Source organism: Populus alba, chromosome 12, assembly GCF_005239225.2.
Source record: "Populus alba chromosome 12, ASM523922v2, whole genome shotgun sequence".
Taxonomy (NCBI): Eukaryota; Viridiplantae; Streptophyta; class Magnoliopsida; order Malpighiales; family Salicaceae; genus Populus; species Populus alba.
In genome coordinates, this window is record NC_133295.1 from 6,915,486 (window position 1) to 6,936,828 (window position 21,343).

General features: G+C 38.6%; 1 protein-coding gene across 7 annotated transcripts; it reads left to right on the top strand.

Moving 5' to 3' along the window:
• The first annotated feature begins 2,912 nt into the window (after window positions 1-2,912).
• Window positions 2,913-21,023, top strand: LOC118049055 (uncharacterized). Of its 7 annotated transcripts, none has more exons than XM_035058917.2 (5): window positions 2,914-3,260; window positions 3,548-5,299; window positions 5,442-5,634; window positions 19,205-19,258; window positions 20,196-20,334. In XM_035058917.2, exons 2-4 carry the CDS (start codon window positions 3,669-3,671, stop codon window positions 19,229-19,231), a joined length of 1,851 nt encoding a protein of 616 aa, XP_034914808.1. In that variant the 5' UTR covers window positions 2,914-3,260; window positions 3,548-3,668; the 3' UTR covers window positions 19,232-19,258; window positions 20,196-20,334. The 7 variants fall into 7 exon arrangements, 6 of the variants coding, with proteins under 6 accessions (XP_034914807.1, XP_034914808.1, XP_034914806.1 ...); XM_035058915.2 differs by lacking the exon at window positions 19,205-19,258 and having other exon boundaries at window positions 2,915-3,260; window positions 3,548-3,637; window positions 3,720-5,299; window positions 20,196-21,023; XM_073403601.1 differs by lacking the exon at window positions 19,205-19,258 and having other exon boundaries at window positions 2,915-3,260; window positions 3,580-3,637; window positions 3,720-5,299; window positions 20,196-21,023.
• Window positions 21,024-21,343: the final 320 nt, after the last annotated feature.

Consider the following 21,343-nt stretch of genomic DNA (forward strand, 5'->3'; position numbering starts at 1 on the left):
TCAACCTTCTTAATAATAATATAAAAATCATTGTGAAAATAAAAACAATCCCTCTAAGGCCAATTTTAATTTTTTAGGTTTCTAAGGGCATTTTGGTCATTTAACTGCATTTTATTTTTTTTATATATATATATATAATTGCTCCTCAAATGAAATGATAATTATGAAAAATATTTTGAAAACACAAAAAAGCCTCTTGAGGTTAGTTTAATTATTTTTTTCTTTCAATGACATTGTAATCATTTAATTGTGCTTTCCACATGCGAAAATGACTTTTGTTTCCCCTATTAATTTGGTAATAACTAATAGATCTTGTGAAAACATCTAAATGCCCCTTATAGCTAGTTTTAATTTTTTGACAGAATGGATAAAATAGTGAAAATATTATTCTCACTCACATGCTATAGTAAGAATCCCTCATGTTTTAGCTTTTTGTTAATAATTAACATAAAGTTAAATTTGTAAAATTATTTACATGGGATTAATGTAGAGATATTATACAAATTTAATTCTCAAAGTAGGGTTCTTTCATATGTTATAATTATTGATTTTTTATGTTTTTGTTCTAGATTCAATTAGATAGATGACTTGTGCTACAATATAAGTTGACCCTATCTTTTTACTAGGAAAAAAAAAGATGCTAAGGTGATGCAAGTGTTTCTAAAAAAAAAAAAAAATTCTAAGACTTGGGTTATTGACTTGATTGAATTTAAATAAACTCGACTAATTTAATAACACAAAGAAAAAAAATAAAATGATAATAAATAAAGTGATACGAACTTAGAAGAGCCCACCCACAAACAAGATAGAAACAACCCAAAAAATGTAAAATTAAATTACAGTACAGAACCTAACATAATGATTACTTGAATAAAGGCACCGGAGTTATTAGATGAAAGGACCCTAGCCCTATGACTATAATGAATCACAAATTGGAAGTATAAAGGAAGAAAACTACAAACACAATTTATATTTGATAAGCTCAAGAAAAGTTCAATGAATAATCAAAAGAACGAGCAACCCCTCCACACATAAAATATTATTATGAGATAACCCAATCTCTAAAAAAATACAAGCTAAATAATCATATTCATAATAAGTAAAAAGGTCTTAAACAAGTATGGAAAAATAATAAAAGAGTAATAATCCAAATAAAAAAAAAGAATTTTAAACCAACTAGGAAAATAATGTAAATCTCACACAGTAGTAGCTTATAAACTTTATTGCAAAGCCTTTCTAATCTTTGATCATTATGAAATTTTAACCTTAAAAAAAAAACCTTTAGAAACGTTTAGTAAAAGTTTTTACTTGATCCAATGTTAAGATTAAAAGGTAAGCTTATTAGCATAAAACTCTGTATTTGTAAAAATAAGCTCAAAATCAACTTAAACTTGTGAAGGAATCCGCAAACCATGAGAAAACCAAGCTCAAATTGCCTCTCCTTGTCCTTATCCCTTCCCTAGCTCCTTTCTCTCATGTGGATTTACATTAATTGGAGCCTAATCATCCATTCTTGTAAACTTAAAGCTTGAACTAGTCCATATATCCTAAATAAACTCATTGAGTATCTTTTTAATTTTCTTTTTCCTTGACCTTGTAATCAATATCTCTAATTGATCCTTTGATAATGCTTGCTAATTCTCATCATAAAGTGAAAAAAAAAAAAATTGATAGTGAAAAAAAGTAAAAAAATATAAACTTGACCCAAGTTCATCCGAGTTAGCATGTTGAATATGTGACTCGATCATGACATCGAGATACCCTATTGAAAGTAAATTGAATAAAATAATGAAGTTTGATTATCGAACAACTCAATGTTGAAGGAAAAATTGAAAACAAAAATGAAAAAAAACCCAATTCAAACTAAGTTAAACCGCTAACCTTACAATCATGGGCATAAAACTAGGATAAGCCCATAGAAAGAAAACAAAAAAACAAAGCATAAATATCAATTCTCAATCAATCAAATGCCGAAAGGCGCGAAGGCTGCCACACGCAAAAGCATGCAATGCATATATTATCTATATTTTTAATAATATTTATATTTTTAAATTATCAAATAAATCCTAAGTGAACTTGATTATAATAAAAAAAAATTATATATAATAAAAAGGCAAAAATACCCTTGGATCCCAATTGTTTCTTAAAAAATTATTGTATTGGTAATTAAATCATTTCATTACGTTAAAAAAAATAAAAAGATAAAAAAAACCTCTCAATGCTAATTCAACTATTTTTTTTTGTTTTTAATAGTAATTAAATTATTTTACTTTGCTAAAAATATAATAAAACTAATTTATTCAAATATATTTAAAAATGACTAATGACACACGTTTACAAAATTATTTTACTTTGATAGCAAGATGGTTGGCTTTTTTTTTTTTAAAGGAAAAGTAATTATTTTATTATGTAATTAATAGTGAAAGGTTGGTGAATTTAGTTTTTGTTTTTTTAATTTTAATATGGATGATTTTTTATTTATTTTAAATTAATGTTTTTTATGGTTTTAAATTATTTTGAAGTGTTGATGTTAACAATATATTTTTAAAAAAATAAAAAAATATATTATTTTAATGTGTTTTGGAATGAAAAATACTTTAAAAATCAATCTCTATCATATTTTCAAATACACTTACAAGTTGGAAAAAAAACGTTGATATTATCATTTTAAGGTTTTTCTAAACATATATTTAACAAAATTCAGATGTTTATAATAATAATAATAATAAATTTTAAATTTATTATTTAAAAATTATTTATTTGAGTTTTATAAATTTTATAATTATTAAATATTTATATAATTATTAATTTTAGAGATATGTTAAAATTGATTTAAATATTTATGTTAATAAAGTAATAATAATAATAATCTTGTGCGACCAGAGCGAGGGAATTTAACAGGAGAGGACAAAGGACTCAAAATAATTAATTACCAGATATAGATGATTTCCCAATTCAAGCAAGAACATACACTACAGGAGGAGCTTGAAATTGAAAGCGGCCTTGTTAACAAATAATTTCCGTGCCATTTATATTTCATACATTTATTTCTCCCACAAATCTATAAAATTATAGAACTGTAGTTGCTTCCAAAATCTGCATACAAACTCTCTGCTATCCATACAGTTACAGAGGCAACTCCAAGAAGATCTCAACTTTTCTGGTTTCTAAAGAGACCCATTTGCTTTTGGCCAATTGGGTGCCGGTATTTTGGTTTATCTTCTTGCAAGAACTGAATCTGTTTGGGTTTTTCGGTTTAGGTAAGCCAAATGTTTCCTTTTTACCCATTTTCTTGGATCTTCTTTTAAATTCAGATTTGCGAAATTGTGTTTTCTTTTTATTGCTTTTTAATGGCCAGTCTTTGGTTTTTTGGATTCAGTTTATTGATTTCTGTTTAATTTTAAGATTTTTCAATTTTAATTACTTATCTTTTAATGGATTCTCCTGGTTGCCAAACAAATTATTGTCGTTGCTCTTAAAAAGTTTGTTTTAAACTGACTTCTTTTGATCTGTTATTCATTGTATACTTCTTGCTTTTCTTTCGTAGGCTTTGATTTTGTTACCGCAATTGTTTAATAGCCAGAAATCCCAGAAGATTTTGACTGGAATGGTAGCTCAAGTGTGCCTCTTAGATGAGGTGAATTTGCTTTTTTGATGGATGTAAAAGGATGCTGATTATCTCAGAAATGAGTCGATCACCTTCATTTTCTGTTAAACAGGAGCTTAGTTTAAAGACTGATCTGGAATCTCTGCAGCAATGGGCTGTTGCCTTCTGCATTATTAGATTTGATCTTGAACAAGGTCAGCTCATTGAAGAGTGTTATCCACCCGGTTCTCTCTCAAATGAAGAGGAACTTGATGTTGCTTTTAGTTCATTTCCAGATTCTGTTTCCCAGAACCAGAACCGTTCAAGCATTCATGACTGCATATTCTTTTTTCGCATCCAAAGGCGGAAGAACTCTGAACAAGGAAATGTGACTTCTACTGAGGTAGTAGGAATTGATGATGAAGAAGAATCTTCAAAGTCCATGAAAGGGAAGGTGATTAATAGAAGAAAAATTAGAAATGGTACCAAAGGTTTGAAATACTTGTATGGTTTTGTATTTAATAGGCAGCGGCATGATGAGAAGCTAAAGCGAGGTGGAGAACAGAAATCTGTGGTGATATTGTCTCATAATCCTTACTCTAGTGTGTTTAGGCCTTTGTTACAAATTATGGGTCCTTTATATTTTGATGTAGGAACGAAAGCTCTTGAGCATATTGCTGCTTATGTTTCAATGTGGCCTACTCCTGTACCCGGTAAACAAATGGAGCTTCATATTGGGAATGCCATGCTTAAAGTTAGCCTGCCACCCGCTCATAGTCTGCCCTTTGAAATTGGGATTTTTGAAGAATCTGCTTCTGCCATGGCACCTTTTCTTCCATCCAATCAGTTACTTCCACAGGGTCTTTTTCATGATTCAGATATTTTTGGTACATTCCGGGGGATCTTATTGCAGCTCTGGTTGTTATGGGAGTTGTTGCTTATTGGTGAACCTATTCTTATCATAGGACCTACACCTCCCCAGTGCTGTGAGGCAGTTGCAAGTCTAGTCAGTTTGGTTGCACCACTGTCATGTAGTGTTGATTTTAGGCCATATTTCACCATCCATGACCCTGACTTTAAGCATTTGAATTCACTTAAAGAAGGAGATGCATTCCCTCCAATGGTTTTGGGTGTGACGAATCTATTTTTCCTTAAAGCACTACGAAATATTCCCCACATTGTTTCAGTTGGCAGCCCTGCTTCTAATTCAAACCGGGTTGCCTTTGCAAGTAGGTCTTCTGCTAGCAGAATTCCTGGAAGACCAGAAGGATTTGGTCTTCAGCAGCATTCCTTGAAAAAGTTCTCTCCTTCAAGTTTGTTGAGTGCTGTTAAGTTGAGGAGAGATGGTCCGCTATGCCTCATGACAGAACACAAGGAAGCCGTTTGGAGTACCTATGTAGGTTCAACTAAGCCTGACACTTCTATATTGAATAGGCTCATTGATGCTGGGAAGTCACCGAGGGTTGAGGAGTCAATGTCAGTTGTTAACAATGAAATATTGCGCCGTCATTTCTTGGAGCTCACCACAAACTTCTTGGCTCCTTTTGGCCCATATTTTAGGGCGAACACTCCTTCTGAAGGATCTCTTCCATTCATTGACCCTCCCCCTCTTCCTCCATTCAATGTTGAAGAATTTCTGGCAAACTTATCAGCAAGAGGTGTGGGGAAATTTTTGTCAAAGCGGATGAAATCTAATTGGCTGGATTTATACAAGTAATAATTGTTAAACTGCTATTAATATTGCATATGACTTCTTTTTTTCAGTTTGTTTGATTGCTTCTCAGTCCTTCATTCAATTTTGGTCAAGTTCTCAATGCTTGTTGCTAAGATAAAGATGGTTTACATTGCTGTTCAGGAGGTTCCTGAAAGGGCCCAACTTCATGCCATGGTTTCAAAGGCGGCGCACTGTTGTTGAACAAGAACAACATAGGCTCTGGAGGCAGGCAAGAATGAAAGCTGACATACAGCTTCTCATATCAAAAATGTCAGAATTGGAAATTGTTGATTCTTTCAATTCTATTGAAAGACATCTCCATGGAGAAATTCTGGTAAATTGTTCTATTTCTTCTAAAATCTTTATTTCCAAGGACCCTACTTTGAAAACCAGTATGCCCTTTGCTTTTTTCAATATGTTGCAACTGTATAATAATTGCTATGCCTGCAAACATCTAAGTGAAGGAGGTGTTTTTTGGATTTAGGCACGGGACACCTCCCCCTCCCCCCAGTACTTACTATAACTTTTAGGCACATGTTAAGGCAGCAGCGATCTATTTGTACAAGAGGTTAATGAACCAGCTCATGTATTTATTGTTTCTAAGTGAATTGATTTAAGCCTGAAAGATCTACGCATTTTGTAGTTCATGGTTTGTGAAAAATTCATTGTCAAAAAGTGGTCCATGCTAGTTTCTTAAATGTCCAAGTATAGGTATACTGCAATTTCTTCTAGATGGTTAGTAGACTGTCTTGTTTTAGAGCCTCTATGGGATGAAAATACACTTTGCTCTTGAATCTGTCCTGAAGATTATAACATGTAATGTGTTGTGTTGAATAGTGGTCAGATGGGATGTTTTCACGTGTATATGCGTGTATTTTTGGTTGCTTCTTGAACAATAAATTTCTGGTTGATACCTAAACCTAAAGTAAAGGAGCAATCCCTACTGGAATGAATCCGTATCGGTGCCTAATCAGAAGAAGGGTTCCTGCTGGTGAGGGAGTAGTTAAATCCACGGTCTCTGGCAGCAACTAGTCTCGAACGGAAGGAGTTGTCTTGAAAGAGCCCAAACCAAAGGGCGATGGCCAGCCAAAGCCTTTTCCCTTTTAGCCTAAGCCATCATGAAATCCAAGCCATCGTTCACTCTTCATTTCCCGTAGTTGATAGAGATTTCCCTTGTCATTCAGGAAAGCCCTCGTACAGCCCACAACCATTGTTCGGTAGTACCTTCACCTCCTCTCCCTTTAGTCAAATCTGCTTCAAACAAAACCTTTAACTTCTTCATTCGCTCGGTGGTCTTAGTAAAAGCATTTCATTTCCTACCAATACTCAATTTTCGATAAGGCAGACCCTCCAACCTCCCCATTTCATTCTCCCGTTTACCTTTCAATCGTCAGTTATTCCGCCAGCCTTGACCAAAGGAGACCTTCAAATAAGAATAGGGGCTCCTGACTCCGAATCAAGGGAGTGGAGGTAATCCGGGCGAAATCAGAAAGTCATTCAAAATCAACCCCTCAAAGAGGAATCAGTATAAAAGTTACTCATTTGGTCCCATTAACAGAACAACCACCTTTTTCTTTCTAATATTACATAACATAAATAGATTCTATTTATGTACAACATAAGAAAATAAGTTAAGGGTTTGACCCCTCTTCAATAGCATGAAAGAACCCTTTCCATTAAAAAAAGCTCCAATTGGAAGGTGAACCATATAGAGGAGAGCTACTGTACTGGCTTTTTTTTTGGGGAAGTTGGTATCCTATAGATTATAGATCCTAGTTACATACAACATTGTTCCTGGAAACTTTCTTCAAAGATGAGCCTCGAGGAATCTGCGAAGATGTTCATTTGACATTTCCATTTGGAGAAAAGTTGCACTGGGCATTTACACCATTAAGAGAGGGGCTCGCTAATGCGCAAAGGGTAACACTAGGGTCTGGTTGGGTTGATCAAATTAGTTGATTCAGAATCATCCAGCAGGAAAACTAGCCTTGTAACTTTATTTCTAAGAACAAATAGGAAAGCGCGCTTAACCGAGGGTTGCATTCCTGTTACAAAGTCCTTGTTATGGCCTCGATTTCGAAACCAAGATCTAAGGAATTAGATTATTCAGGCCAAATCCCCCATCAACCTCGAGTCACTACCTTTACCATTGCATTGGATTTGGCGATCCCAATTAAGAAAGCGTTGGTTTTGGGTTTAGGTGCCCCAAGCAAAGCGGTCCAACCCCTTTCTTTGATAAGCGATACCTTTCTCTATTCAAGTTATAAGGCTGATCGAACCAAATGCATACCTTTTTGCTTCGTCAGCAGTAGTCCTTGCTAGCCGATGACCTAGCATGAGTACGAACAAAGAACTTCGATCTGACCCTCAGTAATCTCAGTGGAGCATTCATTATTATAAATAGTCTTATCTATTATTTTTGGAGAGACTTTTGCAAAGCCCTATCCGGGGTTTGTAAAGCTCCCTGCCTACACGTGGTAAAGCCAAGAGCGAACAAGTCGGTTGCATAAGTGCATAGATCACTACAAGTTAATTTCATCCCATGTAGAGTCTTGTCCGGCAGTAGGAAGATGAGATCTCTCTGAAGAACAAAGTGGAGGTCCAGTCCCTAGCAGAAAGAAAGCCCAACAAGGTGGAATCAATTGAATTATTATTGTTTCATCTTTTATTGTACATATGATAGGACGGGCCTTTTTCTATGATCAAATAACTCGATGGTCTTAGGAACGAAGCGAATAGGGTAAGGGGCACAACATGCGAGCAGGGTTCTTGCCCAACCCAAGAGGTAATAATCATCAAATCATCCAACACTTATATACTATATATTATACTAAGTAAGACCCGTGGTATAGTAATCATAATGGAAGCCCGGGCTAGCAATAACTGGAGTGACTTCGACTGAGGGAGGTAGCTTGCTTCTTGACAAAGACCAATAAGTAATTAGAAGCTCAAGCTAAGCCCAAGTTAGTGATAATGAATAGGGGTCAAAAGCTCAAACTCCCAATAATAATATATTATTTGAAAAGAACTTGAGCTTGAACAAATAGACTCAAACTGCACGAGGGGGGAGGGGAGACGATAGTGTCCCCGACCGGTCCAATGGTGTCTATGAAGAGTACATAAGAATGAGCGAAATGCAAGAAAGTGAATGGGTTGCATGTCGATCCTTACCTATTTTCAGGGTCGACTTAAGGATTATTAGTGGCGACCACGAACCACCTTGCTCCCGCAGAAAGACCTTCACCCTGTAGCTACCGAAGACCATCACCTTCCGACAGGGTCCATCTTTGATAGGAACCCCATTTTCTATGTTTTATGATATGATCTTTCCTTTTTCTGCGGGTTTGAAATAGGCTACGACAACGATGCGAAAAGAGTCTTTACTAAGCTTTTGAAGGATAAGGGTTATGCCCCAGCTGAAATGAGACCTGTTTGTGCTAGGTATATTTGATTCGGTGAGGGGGGAGTTCAGTTTGGGGTAGAGCTAAGGTACTCATCCAAATCCAGTAGAAAGAGCGCATGAAGGCAATTCCTTATGCTTCATAGCGGAGGAAGCCCCACGGATGGCCCAAAGAGAGTGCTCTTGTATGTCTTCGATGCGAAAAATGGCGTAGTAAAGTAGCCAGTCACTAAGAGTAGTGGGGCTATTGCTTCCTCTAGTACTAGCTCTGATCTCTCTTCAGCAGTTGCAGTATGATTCTTTAATTCAACTCTTGCCCTGCCGTATAAGTCTTCAGTGTCTAGGTAGCTTTTCCTGCGGTCTATGGCCTATCCGCCTTCCCTCTAGCTGCTAGCTCTATAGGGGACTAGCATCTCTTAGTTAAAGTTAAGTTGCTCTTTATGGCTTCAGTGAATCTCTCGTCCTGTTGTATTGGTTTTATGGTAATGCGTTCATCTCTTATTTGCCTTGTTTATCGCGTTTCGTAATTAAGTACTTTCCCTTGTCAACTCCTGTTAACGGTCACCGGGTAAGGCTAATCGATGGAATCTCTCCCTTGTTGCTTCTTCAATCCTGGCCCATATGTCCTCTTCAAGCTCTCTTGGTTGGGAAAGGCCGGGCGAAGCTGTAGATGCCGAGTCCTTTCCTCTTTGAAGAAAAAGGATTCACTATCTCTGCCCCAAAGTCACTATTTGAACTTGTTAGTACTAAAACTCTTTTGTACTCCAAACTGCCTCCAACTAGATTTTTCAATTAGGCTTCCAATTCAAGCTGAACTAGTCGGGGATCAGAGTAAGTGCTTTAGGACTAACCTATCTTGCCTATGTTGACCTATTATATTGGACCAGTTATGTTATTTCTTTGAATTAGACCAATCGATATTTGTTTATATGCCATGCTGCCTATAAAGAAAGATAAGAGCCTCTACTCTTGCAACAACCAGAAAGCCCACTCAATGAACAAAGTCTTTCTCTTTTGTGGAACGTGCACACAGAGGGTTAGTTGGGGAAGAAGTTTCCCATTCAAAGTAAGCTCTTTGAGACGCTAACTCGATATTGCATAAGAGAAGAATAGGAAGAAGTGAGCTATAGCCTTAGTCTTAGTACGCGTACTAGAAGGGGCTACTGAATGTGCTAGTGACTAGAAAATCTTGTTTGTGTGCCGCAAAGGGCCTACCCCTTGAAAATGAAAAGGCATGGAGAAGCGGATTCCTACTTCTTAATAGAATAGCTTGATCGACCACCATCCTTATTGACCTTCCCTCGGGTTGGTATGCTTGTGTGTCAAGCAATCCTACTTTGGTAGCAGACTTCGGTCAAGGAAATCGCTTCAAGCAATGGCTTTCGATTGACCGGACTTCATAGAAAGGAAAGCCAGCGAATGAATGAATGAAATCCATTAAATGAAGAAGTCTTTATGGCTCAAGCAGCTAGCGGACCTCTTTAATTGAGAAAGTCAAGCATGTCAGCACGCCCCTTACCTATGTTGTCGGCTTCCCGGTAGTTTGTGGGACGCTATTGGAATCGGTCTATCTAAATGGCCTATCTCCAGATGTATGTATTCTTGAAGTGCCTTTCGCATAGTTCCCTTCCCGGGCATTGATTGAGAGGGAATAGACTTCCCCACTGAATGAGGAAGGCAGCAATCTCCTAGAGATAAAAAGGCAATCCCCAAAAGAAGTGGCCAGAGGAGACATTCATTAATAACGGATCTCGACCCCTCACCCATACTGATGGGAATGATGGGCACTGCATTTATGCCGAAGTCGAGGAACTGAACTAATTACTTTAAAGGCTGGCATCCCGGACTGATAAAGGATCAACTAGGAAGACTGGGCAAAAATCTTCTTACCGGCAATAGCGACAATCAGGAGCACTACTTTTATAAGATGATTCTCGCCATTTTCCTTACAATAGGGGCATTGACTTCAGTCTTAACTAGACCGAGACCAAATAAAGCTCGATAAAGCAGGATTGCTTGAATGGAAAGAACAAAACTTAAAGGACAACCAAACAAAAGCACTACTAGCAGAGGGCAATATCTATATTATATATAGTAGAGCTCGCTTACCAGACAAAACCAGGCCTTTAAGGTAAGGCTGGAGTGAAAGGGAGAGTAGACCTGAGAGCTGCAATAGTAATTAGTATTCTAGCCCTGCTCTTTTATTGAGGTTAGTGAATTACGATAAAAGATTGGAGAGAATCTGGTTCGAGGAGCCTAGCCTTCTTTGCTATTAGTTTTAATATCTGGTGCTTTTGTTTGCACCAACCCTTTTAGAAGCAAGAACTTTGAGGAACTTCCGGATTAATTAATTAAGGAGTTCCAGTCGAAAGAGAAATGAGTAAGTGGGAAGAAGATTAGCAGTACGAGGAGGTGATTTAGCAAGCTAGCTACACCTCTATCACTTGACACTTTCTTATTCACACCGAAGAGAGAGTGCTAGACAAGTGCCCAATGAAGACCTAAGCAATGCATCTCAAGCTCTCGCTTTTAGAGTAGATGTGTGAGAAGTTTAATTACGAAGCTATGCTGATATCTATCTAAGAGCTCATATTCAAAGGAATGGGCGGATCTGGGACCTGTACTTTATAAAGGATGGAATGGAGCCAAGGGAAGAAAACGAACAAGAAGCACACTTTAAGGTCACTCTCTGTCTTCTTGCCTGGAATAAACATACTCCAGTGTAGTGGGAGGACCCCTTATAATAGGATGTTACTTGTACCTGTAGAAAGAAGAGCAAGAGAGGAAGAGTAGGATTCGTTAACTAGGAAATGCCCCATGCTCAATGAGGAGACCGAATAGAGAAGAACGGGGCACACTCCTCCCATTAAAAGAAAGCACATGGAAATCTCAAAATAACCAAAGTGACCCGGGAAAGAAAGAAATGACTCTAGTACGTCCCAAAGGCGGGTGTTGGTATGCTAAGGATGGACATAGATGCCCTTTTTTTTACTGAAAGTTGATCCCGGTTGCCCGGAACACCAGGTTCTAACATAACATATGTTACTTTGATACTTAACATTCTGTAACGAGTAGATACTTCCGCAGAAACATAATCGAGATTGGATCTTGTATGAAGGTAGACTTCACACCTACCCCATCTAGACGATAAATAGATAAATAAATGGGTTTCTTGCAAGCATTTGCCAGCTTGATTATGAGAAAGAGCTCGCCGACCTGTTGGGTCTCTTATGATATTTCAAATCAACTTAACCCTATTCAACAAATAAGTGATTATGTACATAAAAGGCTTGTTATTGAATGGCCCCTCTTTGCAACTGATTTCATTCTTATAATCGGGTGTCAGTTTATAGGTTTTTAATCTTGCGTACTCCCGCATAAAGAATGAGCAACCGCAACCTAAAACAATATCTTTTAACAACAATTGTCAAGATTGTAGGCGCAGCGACTCCCTTACCCTTCTTGACTTGAAGCTGAGCTTCCAATCTTCTATACATACAAGAGTTCTCTATGTGATCTGCATGTGGTTTTCTCTCAATTGCTCTCCCTTTTCCAAAAACGTGTTTTCTGCTTGTTTTGAAATTTCATTTCATTTACATAATTGAATTGACAAGAGGAAAGAAAAAACTAGTTAAGAAATCCTAAACAAAAGGGTCCTATATAGGCTATCATTACATTTTAGTTTATAAACTAGATTGAAAACTTCTTCAAAAATCAAACTAAGAAATATAGTAGGTGAGTAAACTTGGCGCACCTATAAGAGCTCGATAGAATAGGGCTCTATTCGATCCGATTCATCCAGGTCTAGGTAAAGACCTTAACCTTTACTATACCTTTTGAACCCTTGAGTCCTTTCTTTTATACGAGGATGCAAGTGTAGGATAGATCTTTCCCAAAGGTCACTTTCTTTGTCGAGATTGGTTTGGTGTTAAGTGTACTGGGTACAAGATCGAAAAGAACCCTACCCTCTATATAAATATAATATAGGCAAGAGGCAAGGCAAGCTCTGTCTGTCTTCATTGCCTCAATAAGATGTGGTATTGTATTGGCTTGTTCGCAGCATGGAGTATACCATGATCTCCGTTAGTTCCGTTTCGGCTTTTTCCCCAATTTCCCACTCTTGTGAGGTCTTACCACACTTCGACACAAGAGAAGAGGACCGGGCGCTTTGCTTGTCTTGTAACTTCGGGATACGAGTTGGCGGTCTTCTTTAAGAGAACTTCAATCTAATACTCATTATGGATCAACTCGTTGCTGATTTCATTTCTAGGATGGGTTTGGCTCTGCCTGTAGCCATTCTTGTAGCCGTTAGGGCTGGCCGAATGACCAATCAAATGAAAAGTCAAAATATGGAAACAAAGGTAACTGTTCTAACGATAGATGTTGTTAAAGAGAAAATGGTTGACCAACTCTCAATTCTTTTGAGAGTCTATGGAGAGACTATTGAGGATGTGAACTTACCAACAGAAGTCAATCTCCAAAAGGTAAGCACACTTGGAGAAGCAAGAGTGAGCCTTCTACACTTGCACAATATTTATTGTGATCTTCTTTCTCAGGGAATGCAAAGTGAATACTTTCTCCAAGTTATACAATTTCTTGGAGGGTAGTCTTTCTATTTTTTATGGTTCCTGACTACTGGAGTTATAACATTTGAATTTCTCTTACATTCCACGTTCCCGAAATGGATCCTCTTAACTTAAATAGTTCACATTTTCAAAGCGACAGCTTACTTCGATCTTTCATAGATTGAGTCTTTTCTTTCTTTTCATTTTGACCTTTCTCAATCTCTTATTATCTCTGTTTACTAATCGAGGTGGATTTAGATCTTTTTCTTTGGAAAATGAAATCAATGTTGCTAGGGAAAGTGATGTCTTTATTAAGGTCGCATGTGATGATAGAACTTTTTCATTTTTATGGAGACCTCACTTTAGGGAACATGATGATGTCAGAAGAAGGTTACGTCGCATCAAGCTCGTAGGGGGCGGCTCTTCGAAACAACCTCCTCTCGACATCGACTTAAATGCCCTGGAACAGGAGCTTGCCCCTCAGTTGGAATCGGGTAACGGATGAGATACGAAGGCGGCAAGCCAAAATTCTGGAGTTGGAGCAAGAATGTCAAAGAATCATCAAAGCTTCTGCCCAACAGGAGGAGAGAAGGTGAGCCCAAGAAGAGCGGTATTGGCAATTTCATTGCTTAAAGAAAAGGAGAGTCTGTGGACTTGGATCTACCAAATGATAAGAATGCCTCTGAGATTCAATCATAAACGACTTCTCCAGTTGAGGCATTCGAGAAAAAAGAAATTTTTCCAGAAAGACTCTTTCCTGTATGAGGAGTGAACTATAGTTCTTTATAGAGAACTATTACCAAAGCATGGGAAAGATGCACAAACAAAAGAAGAAATGAAAGTCCTACAACTTACTACATCCCTCCCAAAAGATTGACGTAGACAACCATGGCCTGTATGTAGCATTCACCCATTAGCCCATGGAAATAAAGATCCCTTACCTTAGGGCATCTAAAATAATAGGTAAGTTGTTGGTATCTCCAATCACTTCCCAGCAAAAGGCCGGTAGCGTCCAATCATTTGGAAGTGGATTTTGTCTAAATGGAAGAAGTTCCGACATATGCGCATTAAGGTAGCTTTAAGCGGAACTCAAAGCATTCTGACATAGGATCTTCGGGGTTTTGCCCCTCCATACGGAATTGGCTAATGCCGATAGAGAATTGAAGAGTGCAATTTGATTCTCACGTCTGTCCATATTGTTCATTTTTTACTGCTCCCCTCTCAAACTGAAGAGAGACTTGTCGGAAATCGCCGGTTGGTTTTTTCCAACCAAGAAAGACATGGGAGAATATAATGAATCCAATGCCTTCTTTTCGATACAGTAGGGTACACTTCTCCCTAATATGAGGTAGGTTGCAGCTATAGTTAGAACTCCAACTGGGACAATATAGTTTAAACCATCTTTTTCTCCTTATATCGTGTTATATTAAGGCTTCTACCGCCTCCACTAATACAGTACAACACGAATTTTAGGAGGTTTCTTTTCTTCCTCTCTTAGTATTCATGCCTTTTTTCGAAGACCTTGCACTAGCTCTTAAATTAAAGAGAAAAGTATTGTTTAGCTTAGTTAGCTTAGATCCTCTTTGAGATGAAATGCGGAAAAGTCCTAATCAAAGGCAAAAGGTGTCATCCAAGCAAAGTGGGAATACCCAGCAAGATCCGACCAACAATCGAGTTCATACCTAGCGTAAGGCTTTAAAGAAGAAAGCACAGGCTCAAAGGCCCTATCATATTGTCAAGCCTGAGAAAGCCTAGCCCGCAAGCCTGCTTCACCTTCACTTCCTTTTGTACTTGATTTTTAGTCTGCTCTAAAGGCAACCAATGACTTGAGGTTTTCTGGAGTGACTCTCGGGTAATTTCAATGGTTCAGCTCTGGTTCAAATGGTATCCGGGGTATATCTGGTACAACTCTAGTTTTCAGGCATACCCGGTCTTTTCTCTTTCAGTTGCTGCTCCGGGGAAAGGACGTAAGCAGCAGCACCTCTCCCTTTCATACGAAACTTGTCATTTTTCCCTGACCTAGAAGCTCCTAGAAATAGGAAGAAGATCTATCCAGTTAGATAGAAAGCAAGATTAGACATAAATGGATTGATTCTAGACTATTTAAGATAGATGTTTGGCTAAGCATTGGATTTTCATCCTTCCCCCTTCTTTCTTCAACGAAAACTCTTACTTCTAAAAAGCGGCTTCGACTTAAACAACTTGTCCAATACGCCAGGAATGACCACGGAATTTAGAACATGGTGGTCGAAGGAATAAAAACCTTGCTTTCAAGCCAATCGAAGCCATCTCACCTGGAGATGTAAAAAGGAGAATCCCAACCGAAAAATCCCAGAAAGGAAAGAGCAAGACCAAGGAATCCGTCCCAGAGCCCTCATCGAGTCAACTTTGTCCTCCCAAGAAAAGAAACCCAAAAGAGGTATCTCCTTTTCGATCTTTCATTGATTAACTCCTGTGGCCAAAAAATGAGTTGTTTTTCTATTTTATAGACAAAAGTGCTAAACCCCCTACCCCTAAGTCCGCAATGTCTTCCGTTAGGAGAACCCAAGCTACCTCGAAGCGCACAGCTGCAGAAACTACCTTTGCTTTGATAAGAATAAAAAAAAGGAAAGACAAAGGCAAACCCACTAACGAAGCGTCTGAGCTTCTGGAGGTAAGTAAGGGAGAAAGTGAGCTGGCTGAAGCCAGAGCCTACAAAAGGATCCATTATTGGAGTGTTGCGCTTCTCAGGGCCCTCTGTCCTCGGCCCTGCCGGGACGATCCAGTCACCCGGAGTTTGACGTTTGATCCATTAGGTAGTTTGCATCAGTTCTCAAATCGGTCTAGCACTTAACCCATTTTTTTCTATAGCAGATTTTGCTTTGTGACGCCTGAACCCGAAGCGAAGGTGCAAAAGGAAATGAACGCATTATCCTTTAATTGCTCGTCATTAATCCATTTCTAGTGATTCGACATTCATAGTTCTTTCCATTTTACCGATCGGGAAGAAAGATCTAAAAAGATTCTCTCTTGCTTTATAGGTCACAACCGAGAATGAAGAAATAAAGGAAGCAAAAAAGCCGGTTCATGCGTACCAACGGAGGAGTTTGATTGAAAGTCAGGTGTCAATTGCTTCCTGCCTTCGAGTGAGATGTAACTAGGATATGATACCTATGCCTTAGTCTGAGACTTTTTTAGGTGCTATTGATGCCTAAGTTCAAAATAGGTCTACATCTGTCCATCGTGCTCCAGCTCCGTCCTTTGCAGTGGTGGAACCTGGTTAACCCATTCCTACTACCTCGTAGCCTTCTGTGGACCTCTCTTTTTATGATATTTCTGGTTAGAAGTTCAGTCAATGAATTCGCATGCACTCTATCTGATGGATGCCCTTACTCATTCTAAAAAAAGGCAATGACCCACTAAAGGTACGGGGGGTGGCGATAGACCTCGAGACACATTCCCTCCCTCAAACAAAAACAAAAAAAGAAAGGCTTGCTGCAGAAAAATGAAACCTTCAACCACTTCAGGGGGTGCCTTTAGGTTAGGGGCCAGTTAGACCAGCATGACATCAAGTGATTGAACAAGGTCAGGACGACCCTTAATGAAGAAAGATAAAGAAGCAATTCAGCCTTCAAGGGGCCATTACACGATGCAAGAGAAAATGAGAAAGCAATACCCTGACTTGAAAATCATTTCCCCTTACTTTGACCAATGACCCACGGTTCGACACCCGAACACTCCTCGATCTCCTTCAACGGGCTGAAATCACTCAAGGCATTGGCCTCTTAGCTGAATCAAAGGCACTGGATTTATCCATTTGGAACATCATAGACTGGCTCCACGACACCGGTAGACGAAAAGAAAATGAAGTTCGAAAGATAGATCTGCTCATCAAAACCCAACCTACCGAAGGTTTTGACCTAGAATGGAAGGAGAAAAGCAAAAGACTAGTCCACGAAGAATAGCCTTAGTTAGGATCTATGTCCCTTTCTTAAACTATGGCATGCCTCCTCTTCCTCCTAGCTAGATTCTCTGCATCCTGGCTTTTTGTTCCTATGCTTATGGACCTATTGAGGGACCAAGCACTAAAGGCAAAAGGATGCTTATTTGAATTAGCCTACTTCTATGTTACGTCCTTCCCCTTTCTTTTATTATATTAAGTGGGTCAGGGAGCCCATGCTTTTTCGTATTGGGAAAGATGTCACTAGCCTAAGGCAGGCTTCGCTATCCTCCCAAAGCTGGCATTTTCCAATGGTTTCTGCCCACTCACTTATATGGGTACAAGGGGCTTGACTATATTTTACTTTATTTAATTAAGTTTAGCTGGAGTTAGAATGGGTCAATCTAGCCGCCCTAATTGATTGACCCGGTTGAAGATCACATTACTAAATCCAAATGATGATTTCATAATCGGTGTGAAATGGAAGATTTTCAGAAGTCAGATAGACCGTTGGAAGGGCTTCAGCCATTGGCAGGTGCTCACATCTACTATGGCTCCTGGCCTGGTAAGGGCCTAAACAACTTTCCAGGAATCTCTTTTCATAACAGACTGAGGCCGAGTCAAGTCAGAATGAGAAGAAAAAGGTAGTCGACCACAAGCCGACCATTACCATTATAGGGACCAAAACAAAAGGAATGAATTTGATTCATCTCTAGGTGAGCACCTTAGTCAATCATAGATCAGGAAATCCACACTTTTCTTCTTCTTTTTTTATGCCTTTCCGTTGGCACTCGTAGTAGAAAATAAGAGAGAAAGAGAGCTATTTTATGCTGAGCAAGGCTGGTGATGTGCCACTGTATGGAGGGCTCAGAGAGAGTAAAAGTGCTTTCCTTCACGCTGAGTGTGAACTTACGATTTCAGGTTAGACCAGGAAGATTGCTTATGACATCAATCAGCTAGGTTCGTCTGTCGAATCATTTTTCAATGCATGCGATCTTTCGAGTAGGAGTAGAGTGAAGGGTCTCGCTTTCCAGTTTCTCAGCTGGGAATATGCCGTCAGGTTCAGAATTGGACCCTCGCACCGAGAGAAAACCATTGCTTTTTCAAAAAGACAAAGCAAAAAAATGAGTCATTTGCGAGCTTTGAGGAAAAGGAACTTGCTTCCAAATATAGGGGGCGCAAGGAAAAAGTGGTTTCATCAGGATTCAGTCCCTTCCACCGATGGTGGAGTAAGCTTCCTCTATCCTCTCTCTTCCAGTCGATCTGGATCTTGTGCTTCCCTCTTAGTTCAAAAGCAAGCTATTGCTTTCCTCACCACTGAATACTCTGAACTGGTCCTATAAAGCCTAGGCTTCTTCCCTCTTTTTATTGATACCACTTTTTTAATGAATCCCCCACTTCTGACGCTATCCTACTTCTCTTGTGCTGGCCAACCTTTTGAAGCTCTTTTTGATGTCTGACATTGCCTGCTGTGAAAGATCAATAAATGGCTTGACAGGACTCACTTGGGCAAGTAAGCGAGTCAAGGTTTAAGACTGTTCGGGAGTCAATCCAGTAAGGTAGGAAAAGTTTCAGTTATGAGTTATGAAAGAACCTAGCCTATTTAGCGAGATGCTAGATTTTTTTAGGATACCCCATGAAAGAGTTCACTAAACAACAGCAAGAAGAGTGACGGTTCGTAGCTACAGTAGAGTGAGACCGGTTTGATAGGCAATCGGAAGACGTGATATTTTACGTGATTGAATCCGCTGCAATCGATACACATTCTATAATCTTTTTGTCTGACAATCAACTTGCAAAACTCCCGTCAAATTAGTTTAAAAGGGGGCTATTGTAAACTTTTATTTTCTTTCGGGCACTTTTGTCTACGGACCCTTTCTTCTCTTATATTTATGCAATTTGCTATTATGTGAACCTTTCTTCCAAAACAGAAAGGCAAACTTCACACTGGCCAATTTCACACCTTCCGAATGTGCCATTTGACCGAATGTGACAGCTAATCAACACTAATTCGTTTCAAGAACAGGAGAAAGGGTCTTTCAGCTAAAGATCAATCTAGAAAGCAGAGTCCAAGGTACATGTGTTAAGCATATCACAACATATGCCAATCAGTTTCTTTCGGGAACATGAAAAAGCCTAGCTAACTAAGTTTTTTAACAAAGACTGGGACCTGAAGTAGTAAAACAAAAAAGAGAAGGTCAACCAAGCGTATTAATGTGGGCATTTCTTCTAAAAGCCTTTCTTAGCTTTATGGCTGATAGCATGAACTTGGTCTTTGTCTTTTTAGACCGAGCGGGAAAGACCAAAGGCAGCGGTTGGCGATTAGATACTTTTTGATTTTCTGCATTTGTGTTCACCGTCATTATATTAGCGTCTGGAAGTAATTATCACTCTGAAAATATTTATAACTTAAAATCGAGACTTATACATGCCTAAATAGTGAGAGTTCTAGATTGGCTGAGAAAGAGGAAGTGTGCGGCATCAGAGGATTGTTTTTCTGGCAAAACTTCTTGCCAGCAAATTTTGCACAACTTTGGTTCATTTTGTGCGGGTTCAATAGCTGTGATAACAAGGCTAGAGGAAACAAACAACCAGACAAAGTACATGATGTGCAATGAAGTCAAGATGAATGCTGAGAACCAGCACTAAAAGCAGACCAAATTGATTATTGTCCTTTATTGTGGATATGAACAAGGCCACAAGTGTTTGTTACTTATTAAGGGACCCTATTCTTCCACGTAATTCCCTCATGTTCTTTTGGACCTCTTTGAGCAGGATTATCCCTTGAGTGGAATTCTATTTTTCAGAAGAGCAAATATTTGTTTGCAGTGCTGCTCCTTTATTAAACTCTGGGTCACATATTTATTAAGTTTATACACATTCCGATGATTGAATGGCAGATTGCAATATTTTCCACGTTTTTATCAATCAAAATAAAAGAAAAACATTGATCTGTGTTCATGTGTAAGGTTGTGGTTGAGAAATAATTTGATTTTTCATAATGCAATCAGATAGAGAAGTCAGGAAGGGCTGGTATAGACTTTGCAGAAACTTGCCAGAAATTGAAGAAAGATCTGCAGGCAGTGTTCGATGTCCTTCCTAAAGACATGCAGCAGCTTTTGCTTATGAACCCTGAAAGAGCAGCTCTTTTACAAGCAAGTTGGGAGCCAACAAAACTTACTGGCCACCCATCCTTACAAATTGGGTCTGTATCTTCCAGATCACCAAGATAAATGCAAACCATGGATTGGAACTTGGGGGCTCCTGTTATATGGAATCTTCTCGCACTGCTGAAGGCTGGCATCGCATGTAACCATGTTGTAGTGTCCTTCACTAACTGGATTGGGGATATTTTCTCCCACTTGGGACGTGCTTCTTCTTCTTGGTGAGATCACTTCATCCTCACTATATTTCTGTCTTATTACAGTCTTCCAATTTGCTTATCATTTCCCTTGTTTTGAATCTTGTTCCAGGTGTGAGAATCAAAGACGGTCTTTCACTCCTCATTTTAGATCACTTCTTCTGCAATCCTACACATTTTATTGCTGTAACTTTTGGGGGAGATTGGTCTTTGAATATCCAAAAAAACGATGAGCATTGATGTTTTTGTTCACCAACAGTCTGTTAGGCATCAGCTATCACCTTGGCCGTTTAACCTAGGCCAGATTACCACTGTAGCTATCATCTTTCTAAAATTTCTCGGTTTTTGTGGCACAGCATTTTTTTTACACATTTTCTAAAATGTGTTCAAGATAACAAAGCCACAAAAAAAATGTCCCTAGTTTCGAAAATGAAAATTGTGACAGAATTCTTTATCATAAGCAGAAGAGTTAACCGCACCCTCTCTCTTTTTTTGTCCCACTAGTTCTTTTCTTACAGTAAAATGTAGCTGCAGGAGGGTTTTCCTGCTTGATGCAAGCTTGTCTAGTGAGCGAAGTCTGTTAACAGACCTTTCTAGATTACTAGAAATTTCAGCTGGACAATAAAAAATTTGTGTTCCTTGAGCGTAGGTAGTTAAAGAGAGGTACTTTTAATCTTCAAAGTAATGAAGTAGTGTTATAAATGTTGATCTAAGTTGTGTTGTCAAGTTAATATGGCAACTTAGCAAGGATGTGACGGAAATACGAGCCCTTCCCTTCCCGTTGCCACCGTTGTGGCT

Coding starts and splice junctions, on each gene's coding strand:
- LOC118049055 (XM_035058914.2), top strand. CDS start 3,669: ATGCTGATTATCTCAGAAATGAGTCGATCACCTTCATTTTCTGTTAAA. Junction 5,300..5,441: donor AATTGGCTGGATTTATACAA/GTAATAATTGTT, acceptor ATTGCTGTTCAG/GAGGTTCCTGAAAGGGCCCA. Junction 5,635..20,195: donor ATCTCCATGGAGAAATTCTG/GTAAATTGTTCT, acceptor TAATGCAATCAG/ATAGAGAAGTCAGGAAGGGC.